Raw genomic sequence first — 25,118 nt, forward strand, 5'->3', positions numbered from 1 at the left:
TGTTACCTGGAAAACAAATGCCTCAATCAAGATTTTTTTTTCTTTTACATTATCGAAATGACCAGTTTGATCAATTGTATTGACGACAGTAACAGCAGCTATTTTTAACAACATTTTCACTACAGTTAGAATAGAATAAATATTGATGTGATGTTAATGGGTTTTTAATGGACATTAATGGGTTGTAAATATGAAACTAAAACGTCCAATAGTTGGTGGCAAGTCACTGTCTTACTTAGTCCTCTTGTCATTGACTCAATGACTTTCTTTATGAATGGATCACCGAATCATTTGCTCACTCAATTCGTTCAAAAAAAGATTCATTCAGGAACGAAGCAGCTGAGTGTTTCTTGGAGACACACAACAGTTCTTCTGTAGCTTTGATTGGATCTATTTTTGTTGGTAAGGTGGACACAAAAACAACAATACTGACAATATTGTGTCTAAAATGTAGTGTACAGTTATTGTGTAGATAATCAAGGAAAAAACTAGTTTAGTTTTATTGCTAAACTGTATAATATGATATAAATATAAGACAAAAACCCAAGACGGTGCATCATGTTAGTCAGCAACTGCATGCAGTGTGAGATTACGTTAAATTGAATAATTTTAATGCTTTATTGACTTGCACCAAATTAGCTCATTAAATCATCTGCACTAGTGAAAATTCATGACTGTTTTACATAGAACACAAAAGAGATATTTTGCAGAATGTTCAAGCCTCTTCTTCCAAACAGAAGGCCCATAAAAGTGAAATCTTTTCCCGCCTCATTTGACTTAATTCTTATTCTAGATCAGGTCTATATGTTATTATCATATTGTTAGTTCTACTGCACTGAAGCTAACCTGTTGTATGTTGTTTTTCTGTCAGTTGCACACTACTGTCATTTGTGATGGAGCTGTTGAAGGGCTCTGTAGCTATGCAAGAGCAGGTGTTGGCCTGCAAAGGCTTTCTCGTCATTGGTTACTCACTGGAGAAGGTAAGTACATGAATATGAACATGAATATTACTTTGTGCATTGAGTACGTGGAACATGTGCATCCAAAGACCGTTTAAAACCTGCTAATCCTGAAACACAAGAAAAGTGAAAACGGTCTTCTTTAGTATTTGAAATAAGCTTATACTCTTAAAATGCATGTGAGGAAGTCATTTTTAATGGGGACTTTTTATATTAACAATTGATCATGAATGTGTTTTGGCAGTGTGTGTACACAGCTACTCTATAATGATAACACTTTAATGATCCACCCACTCCTTTTTTAGTCCCCATTAATCATAAGCAGTGTCTCAAAACAAGCCACGTGCAGTATTTAGCGTTGGATCTTTAGCGATGACTCAGCCAGTCCTATGATAGTTATCTTTGGTTGGTAGAAGACTTTGAGACGTCTATCCGGCAATAAGGGAGTAAGGAAATCCCAGAGTGAGATACTGAAACGTATGCTTGAAAGTAGTGTTTTCACGGTACCAAATACGGTATTCAGTATTCGGTACCGATACCAGTGAAAATCCACGGTTCTCGGTACCAATTTTGGTACCAAAGCAAAACACAAAAATATGCTAATTAAATAAAGTTATATAATTATGAAAAACAGTAAACCGGTTTCACCCAAATTTAATTTGTCTTTTAATTTATGAAATTTAAACACATTTTATTTTTGGTAAATAAAGGGGATTTGCTATTAAAATTAAAACATGGAAGAAATATTGTGATTTATTTCTTAAAAAAATAAAGTTTTATAAATTTTTTCAACAGTAGTAGCAGTATCACATACATTTTACTAAATAATAGTAATATTTCTAGCACAATGCCTTTATGTAAAAATTAACTTTTAGGCCTAATGAATGCATATTTGTCATTTTAACTGAACTTAAGACTGGTGGTGATGCTTAAGATATTTTTGGTCATTGAGGGTTTCTGTAAAAAAATAGTAATAGATCATATTAATTATTATTAAAAGATAATACTACTACTAATTCTACTATCATACTAATTTATATACAATGCACTATGAATTGATGAGCTGCTGGGCTCATGAATATTAATCACGTTGTCTGCTTTCGGTCAAAATGATTTGCTGAAATCAAAACAGGGACGGTAAGAGATCAGCGCCAGCCAATGAAATTGCCATTTGTGCATTAGCTCCGCCCACTACTGGAGAAACCGGTATGTCTTCTGCTTGTTCGAAAATGAATATGAATAATTCTAAATGAACTCCATTATTTTGACAGGAGAAGACAACAAAGAATAGTTTACATATAGCGTGTCGATTCAGCGTCGTAAGACTCTCGCTCTCTCTCTCTTTGCATGTGTGAGAAACAGCGCTATCAGTAAAGCGACGGTGAGTCGTGCGCCTTCACAAAGAGTTTCAGATCGCTTGATGGAGAGAGAACTCTGAAGCTCGAACGGGACCTCGGTACTACCGGTACTTAAAGAAACCTGGTACCGTCACATTTAAATTTTTTTAGGACCGACTTGGTACCGAAGTACCGGGTCTTTTGACAACACTACTTGAAAGAAAACGATAGGTTACTTGTGTAACCCAGGTTCTCACCAGAACACCTCCTTCCTTACATGGAAGGGGCGTATCCCATTGTTAAATACCTCACTTAATGCTATCAGAGAACTGGGGTTATTCAAGTAACGTATCGTTTTGTTTTGGCAGAATATCCGAGGTACAGCTGTAAAGGCACAACCCTGTTGTAGAAAGGAGGCAGGGAGCAACCGCTCATTTGCATTTAAAGATGCATGACCAAAAAACAGCATCCTTTTTTTTTTGCTTCAACTCAAAATTATCCATTGGGTATTTGGAGCTGAAACTTTACAGACACAGTCTGGGGACACCTGAGATTAATATTACATCATAATAGATCCCCTTTAAAGCATACTAGCATATGCCTGCAGAAGTTGCAGGGTAACACAAAAAAATAAAAACGTGTAATGCTTGAAAATGCATAATACCTTTCATCTGGTATTATTCATAATCACACGTTCATCTGTTTTATAACCAAGAAAAACACTTTCAATACTCAAACCTTGTACTTTGTCTTTAACTAGATCACCTGTTTCTGTTTGTTTTGAAAGTCTTTCTCTTGCGCTCTGTTTTTCTGTGCACATGCACTTTCTTTCTTGTCCAGTAATTTTTTTACTTACTGTATACCTCGGGCTACAGTGAAAGGACTCTTAAGATCTCACCTGGCCTTAAGTTGTCACATCAAGTCATTAACCTTAATCTTAAAAAAATAAAAGAATATATGCCAGACTAAAAATGGATTTAGTATTTGTCTGAAGGCCCTAAAATGTATTCAAGTTGCTTAGAAAAATATTGTCCTATGCTGCTCTTTTAAGACTAAAAGAGTGAAAGGATTCTCTTGTGATTGTTAGGGCAGTGAGTCCTCGGCACATATGACAATCAGCGCAGGTGTTCTTATAAACATTAGAAACCTGAGATCGACCTCAAGGTTTGCTGTCACACAGCTTGCAGAAACTGACAGCTTGAAGCACTCTGTTGATTCTATTTGTCTTTTGTTCTTATTTTTTTGTGTGACCAAGTTTATTAACTGATTTCATGTTTGTATCTTCTTCTCAGTCTTCCAAAGTACACGTGACACGACCTGTGCTGGACATTATCCTTGCCTTCGCCCGTTATCTTAGCAACCTTCCTTCTGGAGTTTTACTCTTGAAACAGCTGTGTGACCACATCCTCTTCAACCCTACCATCTGGATTTATGCCCCAGCTAAGGTATCTTAGACATGTACTCAAACCAATGCTGTTGCATCATGCTAGCTAAATGGTTTACCAATTCTTTGTTCTCTCAAACGTGACTTTTCATGGGTGGTTTAAGCTGATTTGCTGCCCCCAACAGGTGCAGCTGGCTCTCTACACCTACCTGGCCACAGAATTCATCAGCACCGTCAACATCTACAATGCGATCCGCAGAGTTGGGACTGTACTGCAGGTCATGCATACACTCAAGTATTTCTACTGGGTTGTAAACCCACTGGACCGCAGTGGAATCACGCCCAAGGGTCTCGGTAAGAGAGCAGTCTGCTGTAGAACTAAACCAACTTCAGCTCTCAACACGTCTTGAGGAAGGAATAATGCCCCCCCCACACACACACATTTAGTACTGTTTATATTTGAAGAGTTTATTTGTAAAAATAGATAACTCAGGTTTTTTTTTTACATTTTCAAAAATGTTTTTTTTTACAATGTTATCATGTTTATTTTATTTTTTGCATATGTTAGCTGTTAGGGTTGTTTTTAATCTAGTCCAAATAACCCAACTGCAGTTTGATTGAGGTTAACTGTAATACACAATGAAAAAACATGATTTCTGAAAATTGTTCAGAGTAAAAACAGAGTTAACTGTTTTTGCAAATGATTTTGAATGCATTTTTTGCAAATTATATTAATAGCATAATAGAAATTGGAATTTGATTTTTTGGTTAGTCTCAAACTTTTGGTTAAGTTTAAGCTCATGATGTTATAACTCATTTGGTGGTCTAGAGTCTTTGCTAGGATGTTGCAACTTTATGCATTTAATATTTTATTCTTATTTATAATCTATCAACACTGTCATTGTAAATATATTTCCAGATAAAAAGGGCACTGCAGGTTTGCACAAAAGATGCTGTGGGAAATCATCCCGTCACGCAATAACATAGCAATTTGTCTTGTGTGTAATTTTCACATTAGACTGCTTTATTGCTTGTCTCATTCAAATCTCATTAAATTAAATTAGTATTACAATAAATGAGTGAAATTTTCTCGTCCATTTTTTTCCAACAAGTTATAAAGGAAAATAATCTAAAATGTTATTTCTAAACTGAATTTCCTTTGGGACGCAAAAAACAAAACAAACAAATGTATTAGTATCATCACAAACGTAGGCCCCTTAGAGTATTATTTACATGAGTGTTTTTTGGTTGATATCTTGCATCAGATGGGCCAAGACCAAATCAGAAGGAGATTCTCTCTCTCCGAGCGTTCCTGCTGCTGTTTGTCAAACAACTTATCATGAAGGTACACTAGTATGACCGTAACATGCATACGATCTGAATAAATCATCTCCATCATGAGAAGTGCAGTTCAGGTGATGCTTGTGTTTTGTGTAAATGTAGGATCACGGCGTAAAGGAAGACGAACTGCAGAGTATTCTGAACTACCTGCTCACAATGCATGAGGTACTGCAATGCACCTACAATACATTTCTCAATACAGTATCGTTTGCCTGACCACTTTAATCATTTTACTGTAAATCAAGGCAAATGATCAATTCTGCAAAGTTTTTATTAGACTGTATAGTCTGCGGTGTAACTGCCCCCAGATGGCGCTTGGTCCCTGCAGCTTCCTGTCTTGTGCATGAAAAAAAATTGACAGTTTACCATCATGATAATTTCCATATATATATATATATAATGATTTTAAAAACAAATGGGACACCGGTTTGTATGCTTTCTGAAGGAAGTGGAACCATTTACTCCACAATACGTTACATAGATGCATATATATATATATATTGTGTCCCTGGAGCACAAAAGCAGTCTTAAGTCTCTGGGGTATATTTGTAGCAATAGCCAAAAAAACATGGGGGTCAAAATTATCGTCAAAATTCATTATTGTCAAAATTTTTCTCTTATGCCAAAAATCATTAGGATATTAAGTAAAACTCATGTTCCATGAAAATATTATGTAAATTTCCTACCGTAAATATATCAAAACGTAATTTTTGATCCGTAATATGCATTGCTAAGAACTTCATTTGGACAACTTTAAAGATGATTTTCTCAATATTTAGATTTTTTTTGCACCCTCAGATTCCAGATTTTTTAAATAGTACAAATATTGTCCTCCTAACAAACCATACATCAATGGAGCGCTTATTTATTCAGCTTTCAGATGATGTATAAATCTCAGTCTCGAAAAGACATTTATGTCTTTTTTTATGACATTTATTATGACATACACATTTATGTAATGAATTTAAATCTAATGTTAGGTTAATGCAGACAATAAAGATCCCCTGCTCTACTTCTATAATAATCTGAATTTTAAATCCTAGAGCCTTGAATGATTTGAATGACACCTGGCTCTGACATATCATGCTTATTTAATTTACTTTTTTTTCTTTCTTGTTAACAGGATGATAATCTGATGGATGTTCTTCAGCTTCTGGTAGCACTGATGTCTGAGCATCCCATCTCAATGGTTCAAGCCTTCGATCAGCGCAATGGAATACGGTGAGAGCTGTGGCAACTAGACATTCTTTAAACCACATCTTTATTAAAAACTATTAATGAACCTGAAAAAAAAATCTCCATGGAACAATAGGAGGCCACAACACCTCATTCTTAGCAGAGTCCTGCTGAACAAAACCTATAAAAACACTTTCATAGGTTAATCTGATACCTATGCTGCTCTCATATGGGCTACTACAATGCAGGCATTTACATTTCCAAATCCTTTATAGACATGCTAGCTCCACTGACAGCCACGGGGTTAAATGTGCATGCTAGCAGGGGGCATCTGGACCCCCAGAGGGCTTCACTTTCATTTTAGATCTGACAACCTCACTCAAATCACACTTCCATCAAATCCTACTCCAGCAGGGTATAGGCAGATTTATTTTAATATGTAGACTGTATAATAGTCTCGGTTACATATGAATGTTCACGTCAGCTCTGTGCACATACCAACCAGACTGTGTCACTGGTATTTTCTTTAGTCAGAGAGAAACACCGAAAGTGTTCAGTTCAACACCATATATAAGCCTGACCATGATGGTACAGATGTTTTAAATATAGATAGTAAATATGGTTGTTTTCATTCAATCATTTGAATAATAATACAAGAACTAAGTCTGTTTTATAAATATGTAATTTAACCAAAAATACATTGGATGGTCAAAATTATTAATTTATTTTATGCCAAAATGTAATACAAATCAAAAATGTAATATTATTATTAATATGCATTGCTAAGGACCTCTTTTGGGCAACTTTAAAGGCAATTTTCTCCAATTTTTTTTTTTTTTTCACCCTCAGATTCCAGATTTTCAAATAGTCACATCTCTGCCAAATATCGTACTTTCATAACAAACCATACACCGATGGAAAGCTTATTTATCTGTAAAGATGATGTATAAATCTCAATTTCCAAAAATGGACACTTATGACTGGTTTTGTGGTCCACATTTATTTAGTATAATTTTCTCCATTGGTTTCTCATCAGAAATGTAATGTTGCACATTTTTTCTCTTCTGTGAACAACAGGGTCATCTTTAAGCTGCTTGCATCCAAAAGTGAAGGGATTCGTGTGCAGGCACTCAAAGTCTTGGGCTACTTCCTCAAATATCTGTCACCAAAGTGAGTTACTTATGTATCATTTGGAATTCAGGCTGTAATAATACTGTTAATCATATAAAACGACAGCCTTGTTTTTAATATGCAATTCCTATACATGATTCACTCTGACTGTTTATTTTACTAAATGATTCAGCAGTGGATGGTCTAGCTATAAATATTTAGCAGAAATAAGCTCTCAGCATGCCGTCAGAATTTTATTTCTGAAGAGTTTAAAATAAGCAACTAGCTCTTTTCCCCGGAGTGAATTCAGCTGGGTTATTTTATGATAACAAATTACCCTCACTCCACTGTTAATTCACGCAGCATGGAAATATTCATAAACTAATGTAGTCAAAGTCTGACGTCGTGTGTGAGTATTTTTCCAAATGCAGTTTCTGTGGTGTTTGATGGATAAAGAGTGTGTGTTTGGTGCTGATGTTTTGGATGCCATGTGTTTTAGGACAAAGTCGGAGGTCATGCTGGCTCACGGACTGTTCTCTCTGCTGACCGAACGATTGATGCTCCACTCGAACCAGTTCACAGTCACAACATACAACGTGCTTTTCGAGGTCAGTCTCCGACATTGATACCATGTTTTTAATGTCGGCTTAAAGCACTTTGTTTTTGACTATTATATTGTGCAGACATCAGCAAAATGTTACATTTGGTGAAAGTGCACGCTTTGGACATGTTTGTGGTGTATATGCCAGACGCATATTCTTTGTACTGATCAGATTTTTTTCTAATTTTGTGGTTTCTATCCATAAAAAAGTGTAACTAAAAATACCTGTATTTAAAACTCTGTCTATGTTGATTTAGGTGCTTTACTTTCTCTCACGGATAATTTTTTTGTTTCTTTCTTTCTCATTTATTTAAATTTTTATTTTTTGTTCATGTTGATTTTTTTCTACTGTATTTCCCCAAAATTATGCTGAAATCCTGATTAAAAATTATTTGTATTTTTTTTTCAGGATTATGTCCCTAGATTATGATTGTTGTGAAATGTTCTGCAATTTTTGTGTCTTTTATATTCTAATCTGTATTTTGGTTCTAACCAGAACGTATGTGTAATTTCCTCCAGATTCTTACAGAGCAGATCTGTACTCTGGTCATTCACAAACAGCACCCAGACCCCGACTCCACTGTGAAGATTCAAAACCCACGTAAGTTATATAAAACACAATCCCTTCGGCTGGCAACACCAGTGATTAAATGTGCATACACACACTTCCTTAGCTGTTAATAGATTAAAAAAATATCATTTTTGACTAATACTTAATTTTTTTTTTTATTGCATTGAAATAAATTCATTCTTTTTGATTACGTAAAAAGGTTTTACCTCATTTAAGTTTAAAATAATTGTTAACAGTGAATTTTTTTATTGCTAAAAGGCTGTTACATCACATTTATCTAGACTAGGCTCTTTTTGTATTGCAGGTTTACATGCCTTTCTCAGAGAAATCTTAAATTTAAAATGTTATTCCAGCGCATTCTATACTGCCTCTCGTGTGCATGATAAATGTACGGCTAGATCGTTGCTGTGGCTGAAGCAGAGCAAATCAAACAGCCACTGGTATTTTCTAATGATAGATAGTGTATAGTTACCTCAGACAAATTAAGCTCAATTTATGGTCACGATTACTCCGATGATAAACACATTAAAAAAAGAGTTTTGAAATAAGTTTTGCTGCATCGGTTTCTGAATATTAGATGGGTGAATAATCTCTTATAACGAGATGCCTTTCTTTCCAGCCTCAGTTTATGCTAAATTTTGTATGTGTCTTGTTAAATCCAGTACAGGGTTTGGCAGCAATCAGATGCTCTGGTTTTAATGTAAAAGGTGAAACTAATATTGACCTTTCCCTAATGAACCTTAATTCTGAGGTACTGTTGATTAGAACTGTATTTACATGGAGATGTGAAATTAACAGAGAATCGGTTCTAGAGTGAGTAAAGCAAAGTTTCAGCTTTCTTTTCTGTGTCTCCTTGATTTGATCTGTGTTGAAGCCTCTAAATGGCTCTGATTGCAGTCTTTAGCCATGTCAGACCCAATCAAACAAACTGAGGAAGCAAAAGATTCTTTTAAATTAAACTCCGGGACAAACCAGGACCAAATGGTGACTGGAGAGCGAAAAAAAACAGAAAAGTGCAGAGATACATGCAAAGGTAATTTTCTACTAGTAAGGTTCAGCGACTCTAATTTAAGTGAGTAAGGCATAGAAACAACACAATTCTGCTGGAAGGAGTGAGAGCATTGGTTACAGATGCTGTCGTGCTCTGAACTCCCTGTGACGGCTGAAACTTGAGCTGCTCTTCTCAACCTAATGCATGCTGACATTGTCTAGATAATTCATCTAAACAACCAATCTTTCCAGTTTAAGCTAACGCTCTGTTCCAGGAAGCCACGACTTCAGCTGCAGAGTGTAGACAGTACTGACCTTATGATGTGGAGTACATTTTTACTCCATCCACGTTATATGCATGTTATTTCCTCACAATATGCAAGTGTTGGGGGAAAAATAATAATATAATAATAATAATAATAATAATAATAATAATGTTAAAAAAGTTGCAATTTCCTTTATCCTTGCTGTTTCATAAATAATTTTTTAATATATACATTTACAACAGCTATTCAAAGTTTGGGGCTGGTTAGGTCTCTTATGCTCACAAAGGTTTCGTTCATTTGATGAAAAATACAGTAAAAACAGTCATTTTGAGAAATATTATTACAAATTAAGATAACTTTATAATAATAATAAAAAAACTTTTGATGCTGGTTTTAGGGGTCACGACACATTTGTTTCATTATTATCAATATTGTAATACTTGGTATATTTATGAAAATCATGATGCAATTTTTTCAGGATTCTTTGAGGAATAGAAAGTTCTATTTATAGAAACAGAAACATTACTTTTGTAACAAATGTCTTCACTTTTCTGATTGTCTGCATTCTTGCTAAATTAAAGTATTATTAATAATAAATTGTTTTTATTTTAAATATGCTATAACAGTTTGTGCATCTGTTGAACAGATAATGTTTGGATATGTGGTTCACTACCTATCTGTGCTACCTACTACCTATTTTTTTTTACAGTCAATTTAGTGACTAGGCATAATCTAAAAACTATTGTGTATAAAAACATAAACTTGAGTGAAAACTGTTCTTTTAATGCATCATAAGCCTATTAAAAACTAAGCTGTGAGATATAGTGTCAAATGGTGCTGTTCATGGGCATTAAACACAGATATTTCCACTTTTAGAGATCCTAAAATTGATCGCTGCCCTCTTAAAGAACGCTCCTCCAGGAACAGAAACCATGGAAGTACGGCGCATCTTCCTCTCAGACATGATCAAACTCTTCAACAACAGCCGAGAGAACCGCAGGTGAGGACACACACACACACACAGACACACACAGACACACACACACACACACACAGACACACACACACACACACACACACACACACACAGAGACACACAGAGACACACACACACACACAGACACACACACACACACACACACACACACACACAGAGACACACACACAGAGACAGACACAGACACACACACACACACACACACACACACACACACACACACACACACACACACACACACAGAGACACACACACACACAGAGACACACACACAGACACACACAGACACACACACAGAGACACACACACACACACACACACACACACAAAAAGACAGACACACACATACACACATAGACACACACACACACACACACACACACACACACAGACAGACTTCATCATGCTCGTCATCGGTACTGTTTTCTCGGAAATGAGTACTGTTTTTTTTACAAACTTGTTGTTTTCTGTAGGAGTCTGTTGCAGTGCTCGGTGTGGCAGGAGTGGATGCTGTCTCTGTGCTTTATAAACCCCAAGAACAGCGAGGAGCAGAAGATCACAGAGATGGTGTACGCCATCTTTCGCATCCTCCTTTATCACGCCATTAAGTATGAGTGGGGCGGCTGGCGCGTGTGGGTGGACACACTCTCCATCACACACTCTAAGGTAAGGACCCAAACACACACACACAAAACATGGATGCATGTAATAAACGTATATGTTACTTGCACTCATTAATATTTACATGCATTCACAAAACTTGGTCCATACAACAGAGGAAATGCCTTTGAAATATTTAAAATGTAAATTACTATTATTATTTGTATTATTATTTTAGCTAAAAAGCAGCTAATAGTAACAAATGAACATGCATATATATATATATATATATATATATATATATATATATATATATATATATATATATATATATAATATATATATTAGGGGTGTAACGGTTCACAAAATTCACGGTTCGGTTCGATACGATACACTGGTGTCACGGTTCGGTTCGGTACGTTTTAGATACAGCAAAAAGAAAAAATTGGTATAATCTAAAATTAAGTTAAAATTTCCTTGATTTTTAAAAAAATGTTTTATTTATTAAAACTAACAAAGTATTTTTTTTTTTTTTTTTTTTACATTGAACAGTGGTGGAGCTATTCTTTACCCATCTTTTATGGTGTTTTCTTAGCAGCATACTGTATAAAACAAAAACAGCTCCTTATAAAAAAAAATGAAAATGTTATATTATTGTAGTAGTTATGAACAAATACAAAGATGTAACTTTTTATATGGAACTCTATAACTCTTTATATTGAGTGTGTTTTTACTCAATTGGTTCTCTATAGGGCTTATGTTTTTTGGAACAAAGCAGGAATTACGGAATAAATTCAGCTTTGCATCACAGAAATAAATGATAATTTAAAGTATAATAAATTGAAAACAAATTTTTTTAAATTGTAATAATATATCACAATATTACATTTTTTTCTGTATTTTTGATCAAATAAATGCAGGCTTGATGAGCAGAAGAAACTTTTTTCAAAAACATTAAAAATAGTAATGTTTCCAATCTTTTGGCCTGTACTGTATCCCCCCAAAACTGTACAAAATTGTAGCACAACTGTAGAGCAAAACATTAATAAAAAAAGTGATAATAAAATATGCGTCTTAAAACTGACATGATTCACAGTATGGGGACTCAGAACTCAGAACAACTGCTAACATTAAGTTTAAGGTAAAAATAACTGCCATGAAATTATAGTATCTTACTCCTATGCAATAAATTGTTCTTTCACTACATCTCTTTACCTCTGTCTTTATCCTCTTCTCTTCTTTTTGGCACTGTATCTATGGCAGACTATGCTCATTTATAATGTGTCATGTAAATTCGGCCTTCCGTCACAATCAGGAAACTTTCACCGTGTCTAGAACTGGCGCGAGCTGGCAGGCCCGTTTCTACGTTTCTACGCTGTCTACATTGGATGCGGCGTCGGGCACGCTACACAACTGATCATGCGCGCGCTCTGTTTCTGACGCACTTCAAGCACTCGATGAGCGGGGGAAGATTGAAGAGCCGGACATTTAATACAAAGTGCACCCAAACACCAGACCTGTTGGTTATTGGAGGATCTTCTATTTCTGGTCTGTCTCGCCATAGGAAGAGAAGTTGTTGTAACTCAGGCATAAAATGTTCGATATTCCCCAAACTTCACATGTTTGATAAGACTCCTGGCCTGAACACATCTGAAGGCCAACATAATTTAACATTGCACAGGCCTTAAGATTAGACTGACCACAAAAAATACATTAATGTCAAAAGATTTCTAGGAGTACTTCGTCAAAGCGTAAAATATGCTGATCTGAATAAATCTCTAGGAGGAGTTCGTTAAAGTACAACGCATGGAAATGACAAAAATGACACAAAATTTGCTCATAAAATTAAAAATAACCGACTTCCTGTTGGGTTTCGGATTTTGCTCCAGGAGACTTTTTTGTAGGTATTGGAGAGATGGGCAGAAGTCTTATCTAACATGTGAAGTTTGGGGCAGATTGGACATTGTATGTCTGAGTTACAGCAACTTCCTTTTTCATAGCGAAACATCGAAATTTGTCAGGCCGCCATGGACACGCCCTTTAACGAAACCTCAAGATCTTCGCAATTTAACATGGCAAAGGCCTTTAGATTTAACTTACCAAGTTTGGTGTTGATCTGAATAAATCTCTAGGAGGAGTTCGTTAAAGTACAACCCCTGAAAATGGCAAAAACAACACCAATTTTGCAGAGAAAATTCTTTTGGGATTCGGATTTCGTACCAAGATACTTTTTTGTAGGTATTGGTGTGTTACATGTGTGTACCGATTTTTGTACATATAAGTGGAATATATCAAAGTTTATTCCATATATGTGCCAAACTTTCTGTTGCCAGCAGGTGGCGCTATCATTATAATGGAATATTGGCCTTCAGATGTGTTCAGGCCAGGACTCTTATCGAACATGCAGAGTCTGGGGAAGATTGAACATTTTAAGTTACAACAACTTCTCTTGCTGTGGCAAGACATCAAATTTTGTCATGGCGCCATGGACACGCCTTTTAACAAAAACTGAAGATCTCCACAATTTAACATTGCACAGGCCTTTAGATTAGACTGACCACAAAAAAATACATTAATGTCAAAAGATTTCTAGGAGTAGTTTGTCGCAGCGTAAAACAAGTCACTTCCTGTTGCCAGCAGGTGGCGCTATGACTATAACTGAATATGGGCATGTAGATCTGTTAAGGGCAGAAGTCTTATCTAACATGTGAAGTTTGGGAATGTACATCTGATATGGGTTTCAGAAGTGGGTGTGGCAAAATGGCTCGACAGCGCCACCTATACATGTTCAACGGTGTGCGCCTCGAGCTATGTTTCACGTACATGTATGAAAATCGGTACACACATGTAACTCTCCAATACCTACAAAAAAGTCTCTTAGAGCAAAATTCTAAACCCAACAGGAAGTCGGTTATTTTTAATATTATGAGCAAATTTTGTCATTTTTGCCATTTCCATGCGTTGTATTTTAACGAACTCCTCCTAGAAACAAGATCAACACCAAATTTGGTATGCCTAATCTAAAGGCCTTTGAGTTACAGCAACTTCCTTTTTCATGGCGAAACATCGAAATTTGTCAGGCCACCATGGACACGCCCTTTAACGAAACCTCAAGTCCTTCGCAATTTAACATCGCAAATGGCTTTAGATTACACTGACCAAGTTTGGTGTTCATCTGAATAAATCTCTAGGAGGAGTTCGTTAAAGTACAACCCCTGAAAATGGCAAAAACAACACCAATTTTGCAGGGAAAATTCAAAATAACCGACTTCCTGTTGGGATTAGGAATTAGGAGACTTTTTTGTCAGTTATAGTCATAGCGCCACCTATAGGTAACAGGAAGTGACATATTTTACACTACGACAGACTACTCCTAGAAATTTTTTGACATCAATGTATTTTTTATGGTCAGTCTAATCTAAAGGCCTGTGCAATGTTAAATTGTGAAGATCTTGAGTTTTCGTTAAGGGGCGTGTCCATGGCGCCGTTACAAAGTTCAAAGTCTCGCCAAGTCTCGCCATGGGAATAAAAGATGTTATAACTCAGGCATAAAATGTCTGATCTTCACCAAACTTCACATGTGTGATAAAAGTCCTGGCCTGAACAGATCTGAAGGCCAATATTCCATCGGGTGTGGCAAAATTTGCTCGATAGATCTGTTCAGGCCAGGACCCTTATCACACATGTGAAGTTTGGGCAAGATCGGACATTTTATGCCTGAGTTATAACGTCTTTTATTCCCATGGCGACACATCAAACATTTCTAGGAGTAGTCTGTCGAAGTGTAAAATATGTAACTTCCTGTTGCCTATAGGTGGCGCTATGACTATAATTGAATATGGGCATGTAAATATGTTCAGGTCAGGAGTCTTATTAAACATGTGAAGTTTTGGGCACATCGGACATTGTATATAAGGGTCCTGGCCTGAACAGATCTGAAGGCCAATATTCCATTGGGTGTGGCAAAATGGCTCGATAGCGCCACCTATACACTTTCAACTGAGTGCATAAACATGTGAAGTTTTGGGCACATTGGACATTGTATGTCTGAGTTATAGCAACTTCATTTTTGGTCAGTCTAATCTAAAGACCTGTGTGATGTTTAGTTGTGAAGATCTTGAGTTTTCGTTAAAAGGCGTGTCCATGGCGCCGTGACGAAATTCGATGTGTCGCCATGGGAATAAAAGATGTTATAACTCAGGCATAAAATGTCCGATCTTGCATTTTAACGAACTCCTGTTGCCAGCAGGTGGCGCTATGACTATAATTTAATATGGGAATGTAGATCTGTTAAGGGCAGAAGTCTTATCTAACATGCGAAGTTTGGGTCAGATTGGACATTGTATGTCTGAGTTACAGCAACTTCCTTTTTCATGGCGAAACATCGAAATTGGTCAGGCCGCCATGGACACTCCCTTTATCGAAATCTCACATAGCTCGAGGTGCACTCCGTTAAAAGTGTATAGGTGGCGCTATCGAGCAATTTTGCCACACCCGATGGAATATTGGCCTTCAGATCTGTTCAGGCCAGGACTTTTATCACACATGTGAAGTTTGGGGAAGATCGGACATTTTATGCCTGAGTTATAACATCTTTTATTCCCGCATGTAAATATGTTCAGGTCAGGAGTCTTATTAAATATGTGAAGTTTTGGGCACATTGGACATTGTATGTCTGAGTTATAGCAACTTCATTTTTCATGGCGAATCATCGAAATTCGCCAGGCCGCCACGGACACACCCTTTAACGAAAACTCAAAATCTTCGCAATTTAACATCGCAAAGGCCTTTAGAGCATTGGCCATTTTGCAACGAGCCTTCAGCGTGTATTACTGAGCGAGCGAGCGCCTGACTGACTATTTCTTATTAGTATCAATGTTGAAAACAGTTATTCTGCTTAATATTTTTGTGGAAACTAGGATTCATTGATGAGCAGAAAAAACTGTATTTATATTTTTGCAACAACGTAAATGTCTTTACTATGAAGTTTGATCAATTTAAAGCATCTTTATGGATTAATACTATTAATTACTTTCCTGCTGACCGCAAACTTTTAAATAGTCTAAAATAGTATGCTATATAATATAACAAAAATATTTGTATATAAAAGTAGATATTCGAGTGTTGGTTGCTTGTTGCTAGTGTAGGTTCCATAATCCATATGTGCAGACATTAAATAGGAAAAAAAATATGACTTTGCCTAAAAAAAAAAAGTCCACTGATGTACAACTATTCTTCTATTTTTCTTTCTCTAGTGTCTCCGTCCATCACTGTATCTCTCTTCCTTTCTTCAGCACTGTTTGCACTCTTTTAGTTGGTTCTTCCTCATGTGCTCTGGCTCTCTGCGTCAGCTGTAATCTACTGGCTTCTCACTGCAGAAACATGACTGTTATTACGCTCCATAATCAACTAGACTCCTCAGATTAGAATCTGTATTTCTCTTCACTGCCAAACCCTCTGTTCATACTTTTATTTGCACTCTGCATTACCTCTTTAATGCATTTGAGGGCTCTCAGTTTTCTGAGCTTTCTAGCTTCAGAGCTGTCTATTTTGAGATGCTCTGTTGATACTGTGATATGGACGTGGTTCCAAGAGTTGTGAAGTCATTTGGTGTCAGACTCAGGCTCTCCTGGCATCGCTCCACTCTGCTTAAGTTCTTGTCACTGGCCACTTGGGGACGCAGCTGTGCTATGAGATGTAGTGCTCAGTGTGCTCTTTCATCAGCATGTGCAAACTTATTACAGCTTGAGATTGACTTCAAGTGGGTTATTTCTAATACTAGCATAACCAAATTGAATTTTTAGAAAAAAATATGCTTTTTTTTCAAACAGGTTTCCCATTGGTTGGTCTAACAGCTTCCGCAGACCTATGCCACTGAATAAGCCAATGTTGCTACTGTCTGTCAGGCTGATCAGGATGCTCAAATAAACGTCTTGAAATGTCTTGATAGCACCACCGAGTCAATTATACAACATTAACCACTACTCAGAGATGCACAAACCAGGGCCTCTGAATCAAAATAGCTTTGATTTGGCTTGATCTTGTAAAAAAAAAAAAAAAATACACACCTGGCCACAGATGCATCAAATGATCATTTTTGTTCAAACATTTTTTTTTTTTTAAGCAGTGAGAATATCTAAAATATAAGTGAATTTTATTTCAAAATATATAAATTTTTATATAATATAGTTGGATGTTATGCAACATTTACTCAATCACGTTTTGATTGTGGACCTTAATTGTAAAAAGTTTTTCTAGAGAGTTGTCTCTTCATATTAATCTATAATTGAGATTTTTTTTACAGACAAATTACACAGTTATACTTTAAATATGAGAAAGAAACACACACACACACACACACACTGTGTATTGTACAAACGGGTTGCATTGTAAATAGTCTTGTTTTGGTTATATATTTAGCATATTACAACCCTCAAAACACAACTCTCTCTGAAAAACTCCTAAAAATGAAACAAACGGTGCTCATTTACTTTTATGTTTATTCAGTATCAGATGTTTTTATCCATAATTTACAAATGAGATTAATACAATAATATAATAAAAAATTGTAATGATGATAGGTACTAAAGACATACTTAAAAAAAAAAAAAATTCTCATTCACCGACAATTAATTGCCACATTGTATATATCACAATAAATTAAAACACAATCTCGGGTTGGACTGAGCAGCTTTAAACTATTGCAGCGTGCTCTGCTTTCACTCTTTTTCATGCAGACTTGTAATATTTGAGTGTGCTTGTGTTCCTCACTGCTGAGCAAGTGCACACAAATTGATCATTCCTCTTCCTATGGGTCAAGCCTGTAGTAGCTTATTTTGTGCTATAATTGCACAAGATTAATGCAGGGAAGGTCGTGTTCTGTTTACAGCGTCACTGCTGGGATCTAAAAACAGAAAAGGGGGTTGTGCGTATGAACGGGAAAGGTGCAGCAGCACAGAGCTACAGAGATGCATGCATCTGCTGAGGGAAAAAAAATGCACAAAAAACTCAATTGCAATTTTATTGTCCAGCGTGATAGATTTCCTGCCAACTCTGGAGTAGGAGAGCTGTTTGTCACTGTAGCTTTCCCTTTCAGCTGCAGGGGCCGGCTGACTCTCTCTCTCTCTCTCTCTCTCTCTCTGTGTGTGTGTGTGTGTGTGAGAGAGTGAGGGGGAGAGAGAGAGGCATTGTGTGTGGAATTGAAAGAGTGTATGTTTGCATCTTAGAGATGCACAGCATATGTGAATGCTATGTATGGTTTTTAGGTTGTAATATAAGGTCTCCAAATCTCCATTTATGTGCACATTTAATATTAATCTCAAATGGCCTTTACAATCATAAGAACAAGCCCTCATAAATTCAACCAGCCTTTTGGGAACCCCCTGCTAAATAAATACATGCTCTAGGCAAACATACATTAAGACAAGCATGCAAAGCTTTTTTTTTCACTATTCAATTGTTTTTCCAGCTCACTGTAAACGCCGTCTGGGTAAATGTATTATTAGAATATAGATATGAAATATTTCTTAAATACATTATTTTAGAACAGAAATGTGCAATTTTAATTTTAGCAAGTGTGCCATAGTCTGATTGTGTTTTACTGGGCATGATGTGTGTGTCAAAGGAGAAGAAGTCTCGTTTCCAGCTCATTGCTGGCAGACAGATGTTTCTGCAGATGGGCCTGCTGACATCACAGCTTACCCAAGGTGCCCCTGTCCCAGCACTGTGCATAAATGAGACTGGCTGCACACAGTTAGTGTAGGGACAGATTTCATCCGGGAGTGATAACCTTGTGAAAGACCTTCATGCTTTCCTTGTCAGCACTTCTGTTCCACTGTAAGGAACATCTTCCTGCAAAAGTGACAACACTTAACATTTATAACAACTTTACAGATCTTCTTTATGCACCAAGAGCTTGTAACACTCCAAAGAGAAAGGAAAAATGTAAATCGCATCATATGACCCCTTTAATTAACTACTTTTAATGCATGCCTTAGAGGGGAATAGAGCTTGAAGAATATAATGTAATATCATATGAAAGTTATGTTAGGACATAAAACATAGTGTCTTCTATATTGTCTGCTCACATTATTAAGAGTTTATTTTTGGACCTTCTTAACATTAATCTTGTTACCCAACAAGAAACAGATTTAAAAACAAAGATGCTTGTGAGCATTGGGTCTAATGGAGATGTTGGAAGGAATGACCTGTCCATCTTAGAACATGCTTGACAACAGCAATACTGTGGATTTCAAAGACAATGGGATCCAGTATGTAGCCAGTTTGTACTGAAGAAACCCATTGGACGGCTTTTAAACATTGATAACATTGACTGTTTAAATTGACATTGATAAACCATTTACTTTCTTGCCATTCATTCTGCAAGCTTATTATACGAAGTTTGAAGTGACCAACCTTTGTTTTTAGTTGTTTTACAGAAATGATCTCTTTTGGTGATGATCTCTTTTATCTCAGTTTTATTGTATAGTAACTTTGTTATAGTTTAATTTTAAGAATAAACCTAGTGAGTGGAAAAGTAAAAAAAAAAAAAAAAAGTCTCTGGATCAAGACGAAGTGCACCACTTTTATTCAAAATGTGGTACACTACGCAGTTTTGCTTCTCATGTTCTTTCGCTGCTTTTAATGTGATGTTCAGATATTTTTTCAACTTCTGCTTGCCAGGCTCTCCTGAGTCTCTCTCTGTGTACCTTTACTCCACACTCATGCAAACAGCTGTTTATACTAGCAGTGTCTTTCCGACAGAAGAGAAGGGTTTCAGTCTGCTGACCACATTGATTTTTACAGAATGGAATCACATTTAGCTAATCCAATTAGAGCATTCGTAGGGTCCCTATTTTCTATTTTGCGGTTACTCACTATCTGTTGATCTAAATGAGGCTCCCTACCAGCTCTACTGTGAGTGTCTGTGGCTAACTGCTCCCTGCTGATCTAAGATCAGTGATTTTTAGCATGGTTTCTGCCTGTTGCTGAGCTTGCGGTCTGATGCTCGATGAATCTTTTTTTTAATCAGGGATTTTTCATTTAGTTCAATTCTCATATTAAGGTGAAGATCAAATTTTGATATACCCAATGCATATATTGTAGTTGTTTTAAATACAGTGAATTATTAATATTTTTCTTAAAGGTCATTTGAAAAATGGACGTGCCTTAAGTTGTATAATTTGGCAACCATACACCCTGGTGATGCAACGCTCATTGTGATGAAACCTGCACTGTGTTCTAAGATTTTAGGTTTTTCCATACACCACATCTAGAGAGCAGACCGAAATAAATTAGACCAGACTGAAACTGATGTCTAGCCCACCCGGTGGCATTCAGGCTGTGTTTCAAAACCACATTTCTATAGTTACCTCCTTTCCAGAGTAACTTTATCTCTACGACACACCAAGGGCTCACGTGTACTGTTTGCTGGTTATAGTAAGATAATGCTTTTCACGTGACGATATACTTTAATGGTATAATGCGCATTGTAGCAAGCTGCCAGACAATGAGGTGCTTTTAGTGTACATATGAGGAATTTTTTAAACATTTAACAGCATATGATATACTTACTGATTATTGAAGATAATACCTAACAGGATAATATGGGGCCTCATGTGCAGCTTTTAAACCAGGGGTATATTGGAGTTTAATTTTTTCACATTTTTTACAAATCCTGAAATGCCTCACTTGCCCTCCAGATATGTTTGGACATTGATTCAAAATTTTTGAGTGGCTTTATCCATATGTCTCCCTTGCTCCATTTGGTACCCCATCACAAAAGAGGGCAGTGTTTTTCTGAAAATACACAGTTTGGATTTAATAGCTAAATGTTAAATGCCGTATTAAGCCCAGACTAATAGTCTTGCCTATTCCAAAGAAGAGAGTCAGGAGAGAAAGAAAACGAGCAAACAGCCATGGATTACCTACCAGACCACACTGAAGATTAATAGCCAGGCTTGTAGCAGGCTAATTTAGAACAATAACGGCCAATTAATTACGTATAATAAGGCTTTCTTGCCTAAATGTAAATGCTGGCATTGGTGTAGAAGCTGCGAGTTGTTTCTCGTCTTATCTTATCTTATCTTATCCTATCTTATCAGTTAGTTCTTGTTTTCTTATCTTAAGTCTTAAGTCTCGGGGGATATTTGTAGCAACAGCCAAAAATACATTGTATGGGTCAAAATTTTAGATTTTTCTTTTATGCCAGAAATCATTACGATATTAAGTAAAGATCATGTTCCATGAAAATAGTTGGTAAATGTCCTGCTGTTAATATATCTAAATGTAATTTTTGATTAGTAATCTGCATTGCTTAGAACTTCATCTGGACAACATGATGAAAGATGATTTTCTCAATATTTAGATTTTTTTGCACCCTCAGATTCCAGATTTTCAAATAGTTGTATCTCAGACAAATATTGTCATATCACAACAAAACATACATCAATTGAAAAGGTAATTTATTCAGCTTTCAGCTTATATATAAATCTCAATTTTGCAAAATTAAAACTTAAGACCGATTTTGTGGTCCAGGGTCACTAAAATAATTACATCTATAAGGTGCATTTGAACTGACAGTTTGATCGCCTAAAGTTCTTGTTTGCTGCTAATTTATTTTTAGTTTGTCCTGATTTAGAATTTATTTTTTGCTGCTCTGCATAATTAACATTCCTCCGAACACTGTTTCATTAGGTCACCTTTGAGGAACACAAAGAGAATCTGGCCCACATGTTCGTTGAGTACCAGCGGATGGGTTCTGAGGGAGGATCTGAAAGCAGAATCAGAACAATATCTGGCACCAGTCATGATTCTCAATTCCTCGCCTCAGCCAATGGTGAGCTGAATACAGAGGAGAAAGCACCATCTACTGTAATTGAGCTACGTGTGGAGGAGAAGGTCACAGATCAGCCTGGAGACAGTGAGCAAACGAGGACCCAAATCCCGGTCATAATGTCCAACATTCTGGCAAGAGATGAAGAAGAGAGAATGACGGACAGCGTTGCTGCTTCTCCACAGAAAGGTGATGAAGGTGGACAAGACACTACGAAAGAAGCAGGAAAGGAGAATGAAGTGAAAACTTTGGAGGCTAACATTGATGGAGAGTTGGAAAGAGTTGAGGCTGACATCACGATGACTGAAGGTAGAGTTGATTTGAGTGTGTCAGATGATTCAGACAGTACTCAGACTGAAGCTGTGAAGATGTCAGATGAAGATGATGGTAAAACAAGCACTGCTGAAACTGAGCTAAATGTCCAGGTTGAAGATGAAGAGAAAGGACCTGGAGATTCTTCTCTTGCAGTTGTAAAGGAAGCCAAAGATGAAGAAACCTCTGAGGCTTCGCCTCACAAAGAGACCAGCACAACTTTAGCCTCTGTCATGAATGAAGATAGCATCGATGTTTCCTCAGTCAGCAACTTCGTAAAGGCCAGCGATGACAGCACAGAGGAGTCTTCTTTTGTTTCAGCCACAGCCGGAGAGACTGATGACAATGGTTCTGAAAAGGAAGATGATGGAAAAGAGAAAGAAAATAAGCTAGAAACCGATAAAGATGTGAAGCCACTGCGAAATGAAAAAGTAGAGGAAACCGAGGAGACACCAGCTGCCATGGTGGAGGTGGATTTAAACCAAAGCACCGCCACCAATGAGCCCAAGCTTCACACAGAGACGACAGCGTCTTCAGCTAGCCCTAGCACTGAAAGCATCTCACAGGATCCAGGAAATAACCAAGACACTCTGAAGAAAGCAGAGACCTTAGCAGCTAAAACCAAAGAGATTAAAATTGCTAGACTGGATGTGTCAAGTGTGGCCTCAGACACAGAGAGACTGGAGCTGAAGGATGCCTCGACAACAGTAAGTGTTGCAATATTAAAAACAGACGAATTTGAAAATTGAAAACTTCACGTCACTTTGACTTTATAAATATTAGAATAACAAATGCCTCTTTTGCAGAACCTGAGCCCAAATCAGGCAACTGCCTCAAGTCCCTCAGCTCAGGGTAATGAGGGCTCGTCTTCGGCCCGGTCCACCATGTTCCGTATCCCAGAGTTCAAGTGGTCTCATATGCACCAGCGTCTTTTGACCGACTTATTGTTCTCCATCGAGACCGATGTGCAGATGTGGAGAAGGTGAGAGAAGCACAGAGAACCAAAGAAGGTCAAATATGCAAAGGGATAAAAAATCTCTATATGTTCTTTTTGTAAAAACACCAACAAATTTGCATCAGGTTTGAGATGGTCCTGCATTAGAACTTCATACAGTGCATACAACTCGCAACACTACTGACTACTTTACTCCAATAAATGTTTTTGAAACATAAACATTTAAATGGTGTTTGTCACAAAATCTTAACTGATTTATTTTAACATAAATTAAATATTGAAGAACAGTAATAAAATATACATATAATGAATATGTCACATGGTGCATATTTAGCAAAATGCTCCTCTCTAGAGTTATTTTTCTAGCTGTGAGATTGAGAGATTACATGAGACAGGATACAGATTTACTCATGCCTTCAGATGTTCATTTGTGTTTATTTCATGCTGTAACTGCTATTAAAGCGGAGGAGACGATCTTTCACTCCACATTAAACAGCATTAATTATTTGAATATTGTTATAAAACAGACAGAATTTGAAATCTGAGACTTTGTATCATATCAAAAGTAACTAATAAAACTTATTGCAATTTATTGGATGGGAGGTGTGCTACAATGAACCGTTCATTATCTGACAGGCTAGACTAATCAATTCTTTGGGATTTATGAATCGATATAATTTCATAAAAATAAGAATCTATTAAAATCGAGATATCTATGTTTCACCCAGCTCTACAGACTATAATTTAAAGTAAAGTACAAGAATGTTGATTACCTTGAATTAGCTCACAGACAGTTCTCAGTCATGTTGCATTACGTTTCTTTTTCTCACTTCTCCCCGCAGTCATTCCACTAAGACAGTTATGGACTTTGTGAACAGCAGTGAGAACGTGATGTTTGTGCACAACACTGTCCATCTAGTCTCTCAGGTGGTGGACAACCTCATCATGTCCTGTGGAGGAATCCTTCCTCTGCTGTCTGCAGCCACCTCTTCTTCGGTTAGTATGTGTGTGTGCGATCTTCACCTCGTATTACATCAAAAACAAAAAGAACCCATTACAATCAGCAATACTGTCTACATGGAATGCATCAGGATGGCTCAAAACTTTAAGTTACTGACAGAAATGGAAGCACCTGTTCTCTATCTGTCTTATTCCATCCACTCGTGCTACTCCTGACAAAACAAAGAGTCTTAACGATCATCATTTATATTCTTACTTTAATGATTGTGAGGAACTTGAGCACAATAGCCATGATAATGAAAAGTAAGGGTGATGATAAAGGTGACCATCAGTGCATTCAGAAGATTTGAGTGAAGATGCTGCTGATTATGAAGGCTGTAGTTACAGTAATGATGATGATGATGGCACTGTCTTGCAGCACGAGCTGGAGAGCATCGAGTCGTCTCAGGGTTTGGCTGTGGAGGCGTCACTGATGTTCTTGCAGAGGCTGATCAATCTCGTGGACGTGCTGATCTTCGCCAGTTCACTCAACTTCACTGAAATTGAAGCCGAGAGGAACATGTCTTCTGGAGGAATCCTTAGACAATGCCTGCGTCTGGGTACATCTCTCTTTCTGTCTTTTCATTTAGTGAAAAAAAATATTTTTTTTATTGTAGTGTGTGTACATCCCTGAATCAGTGCCTCATCTCTTTTTGCCATCCTACTCATTCTCTGTTAGTTAGTTA

The 25,118-nt window shown here is 36.8% G+C and overlaps 1 protein-coding gene across 1 annotated transcript in view; it reads left to right on the top strand.

The window, feature by feature from the left end:
- Positions 1-25,118, top strand: part of LOC132142168 (lipopolysaccharide-responsive and beige-like anchor protein) — a 204,301-nt gene that overhangs the window by 46,100 nt on the left and 133,083 nt on the right. Inside the window, exons 11-25 of the mRNA XM_059551824.1 lie at positions 872-980; positions 3,589-3,741; positions 3,866-4,034; positions 4,946-5,025; positions 5,124-5,186; positions 6,145-6,242; positions 7,275-7,367; positions 7,807-7,915; positions 8,428-8,509; positions 10,612-10,735; positions 11,206-11,398; positions 22,028-23,185; positions 23,285-23,460; positions 24,276-24,429; positions 24,812-24,992. Of these exons, the coding sequence (XP_059407807.1) occupies positions 872-980; positions 3,589-3,741; positions 3,866-4,034; positions 4,946-5,025; positions 5,124-5,186; positions 6,145-6,242; positions 7,275-7,367; positions 7,807-7,915; positions 8,428-8,509; positions 10,612-10,735; positions 11,206-11,398; positions 22,028-23,185; positions 23,285-23,460; positions 24,276-24,429; positions 24,812-24,992 (2,942 nt within the window). The remainder of the gene's footprint in view (positions 1-871; positions 981-3,588; positions 3,742-3,865; positions 4,035-4,945; positions 5,026-5,123; positions 5,187-6,144; positions 6,243-7,274; positions 7,368-7,806; positions 7,916-8,427; positions 8,510-10,611; positions 10,736-11,205; positions 11,399-22,027; positions 23,186-23,284; positions 23,461-24,275; positions 24,430-24,811; positions 24,993-25,118) is intronic.

Source organism: Carassius carassius, chromosome 6 (assembly GCF_963082965.1).
Source record: "Carassius carassius chromosome 6, fCarCar2.1, whole genome shotgun sequence".
Taxonomy (NCBI): Eukaryota; Metazoa; Chordata; class Actinopteri; order Cypriniformes; family Cyprinidae; genus Carassius; species Carassius carassius.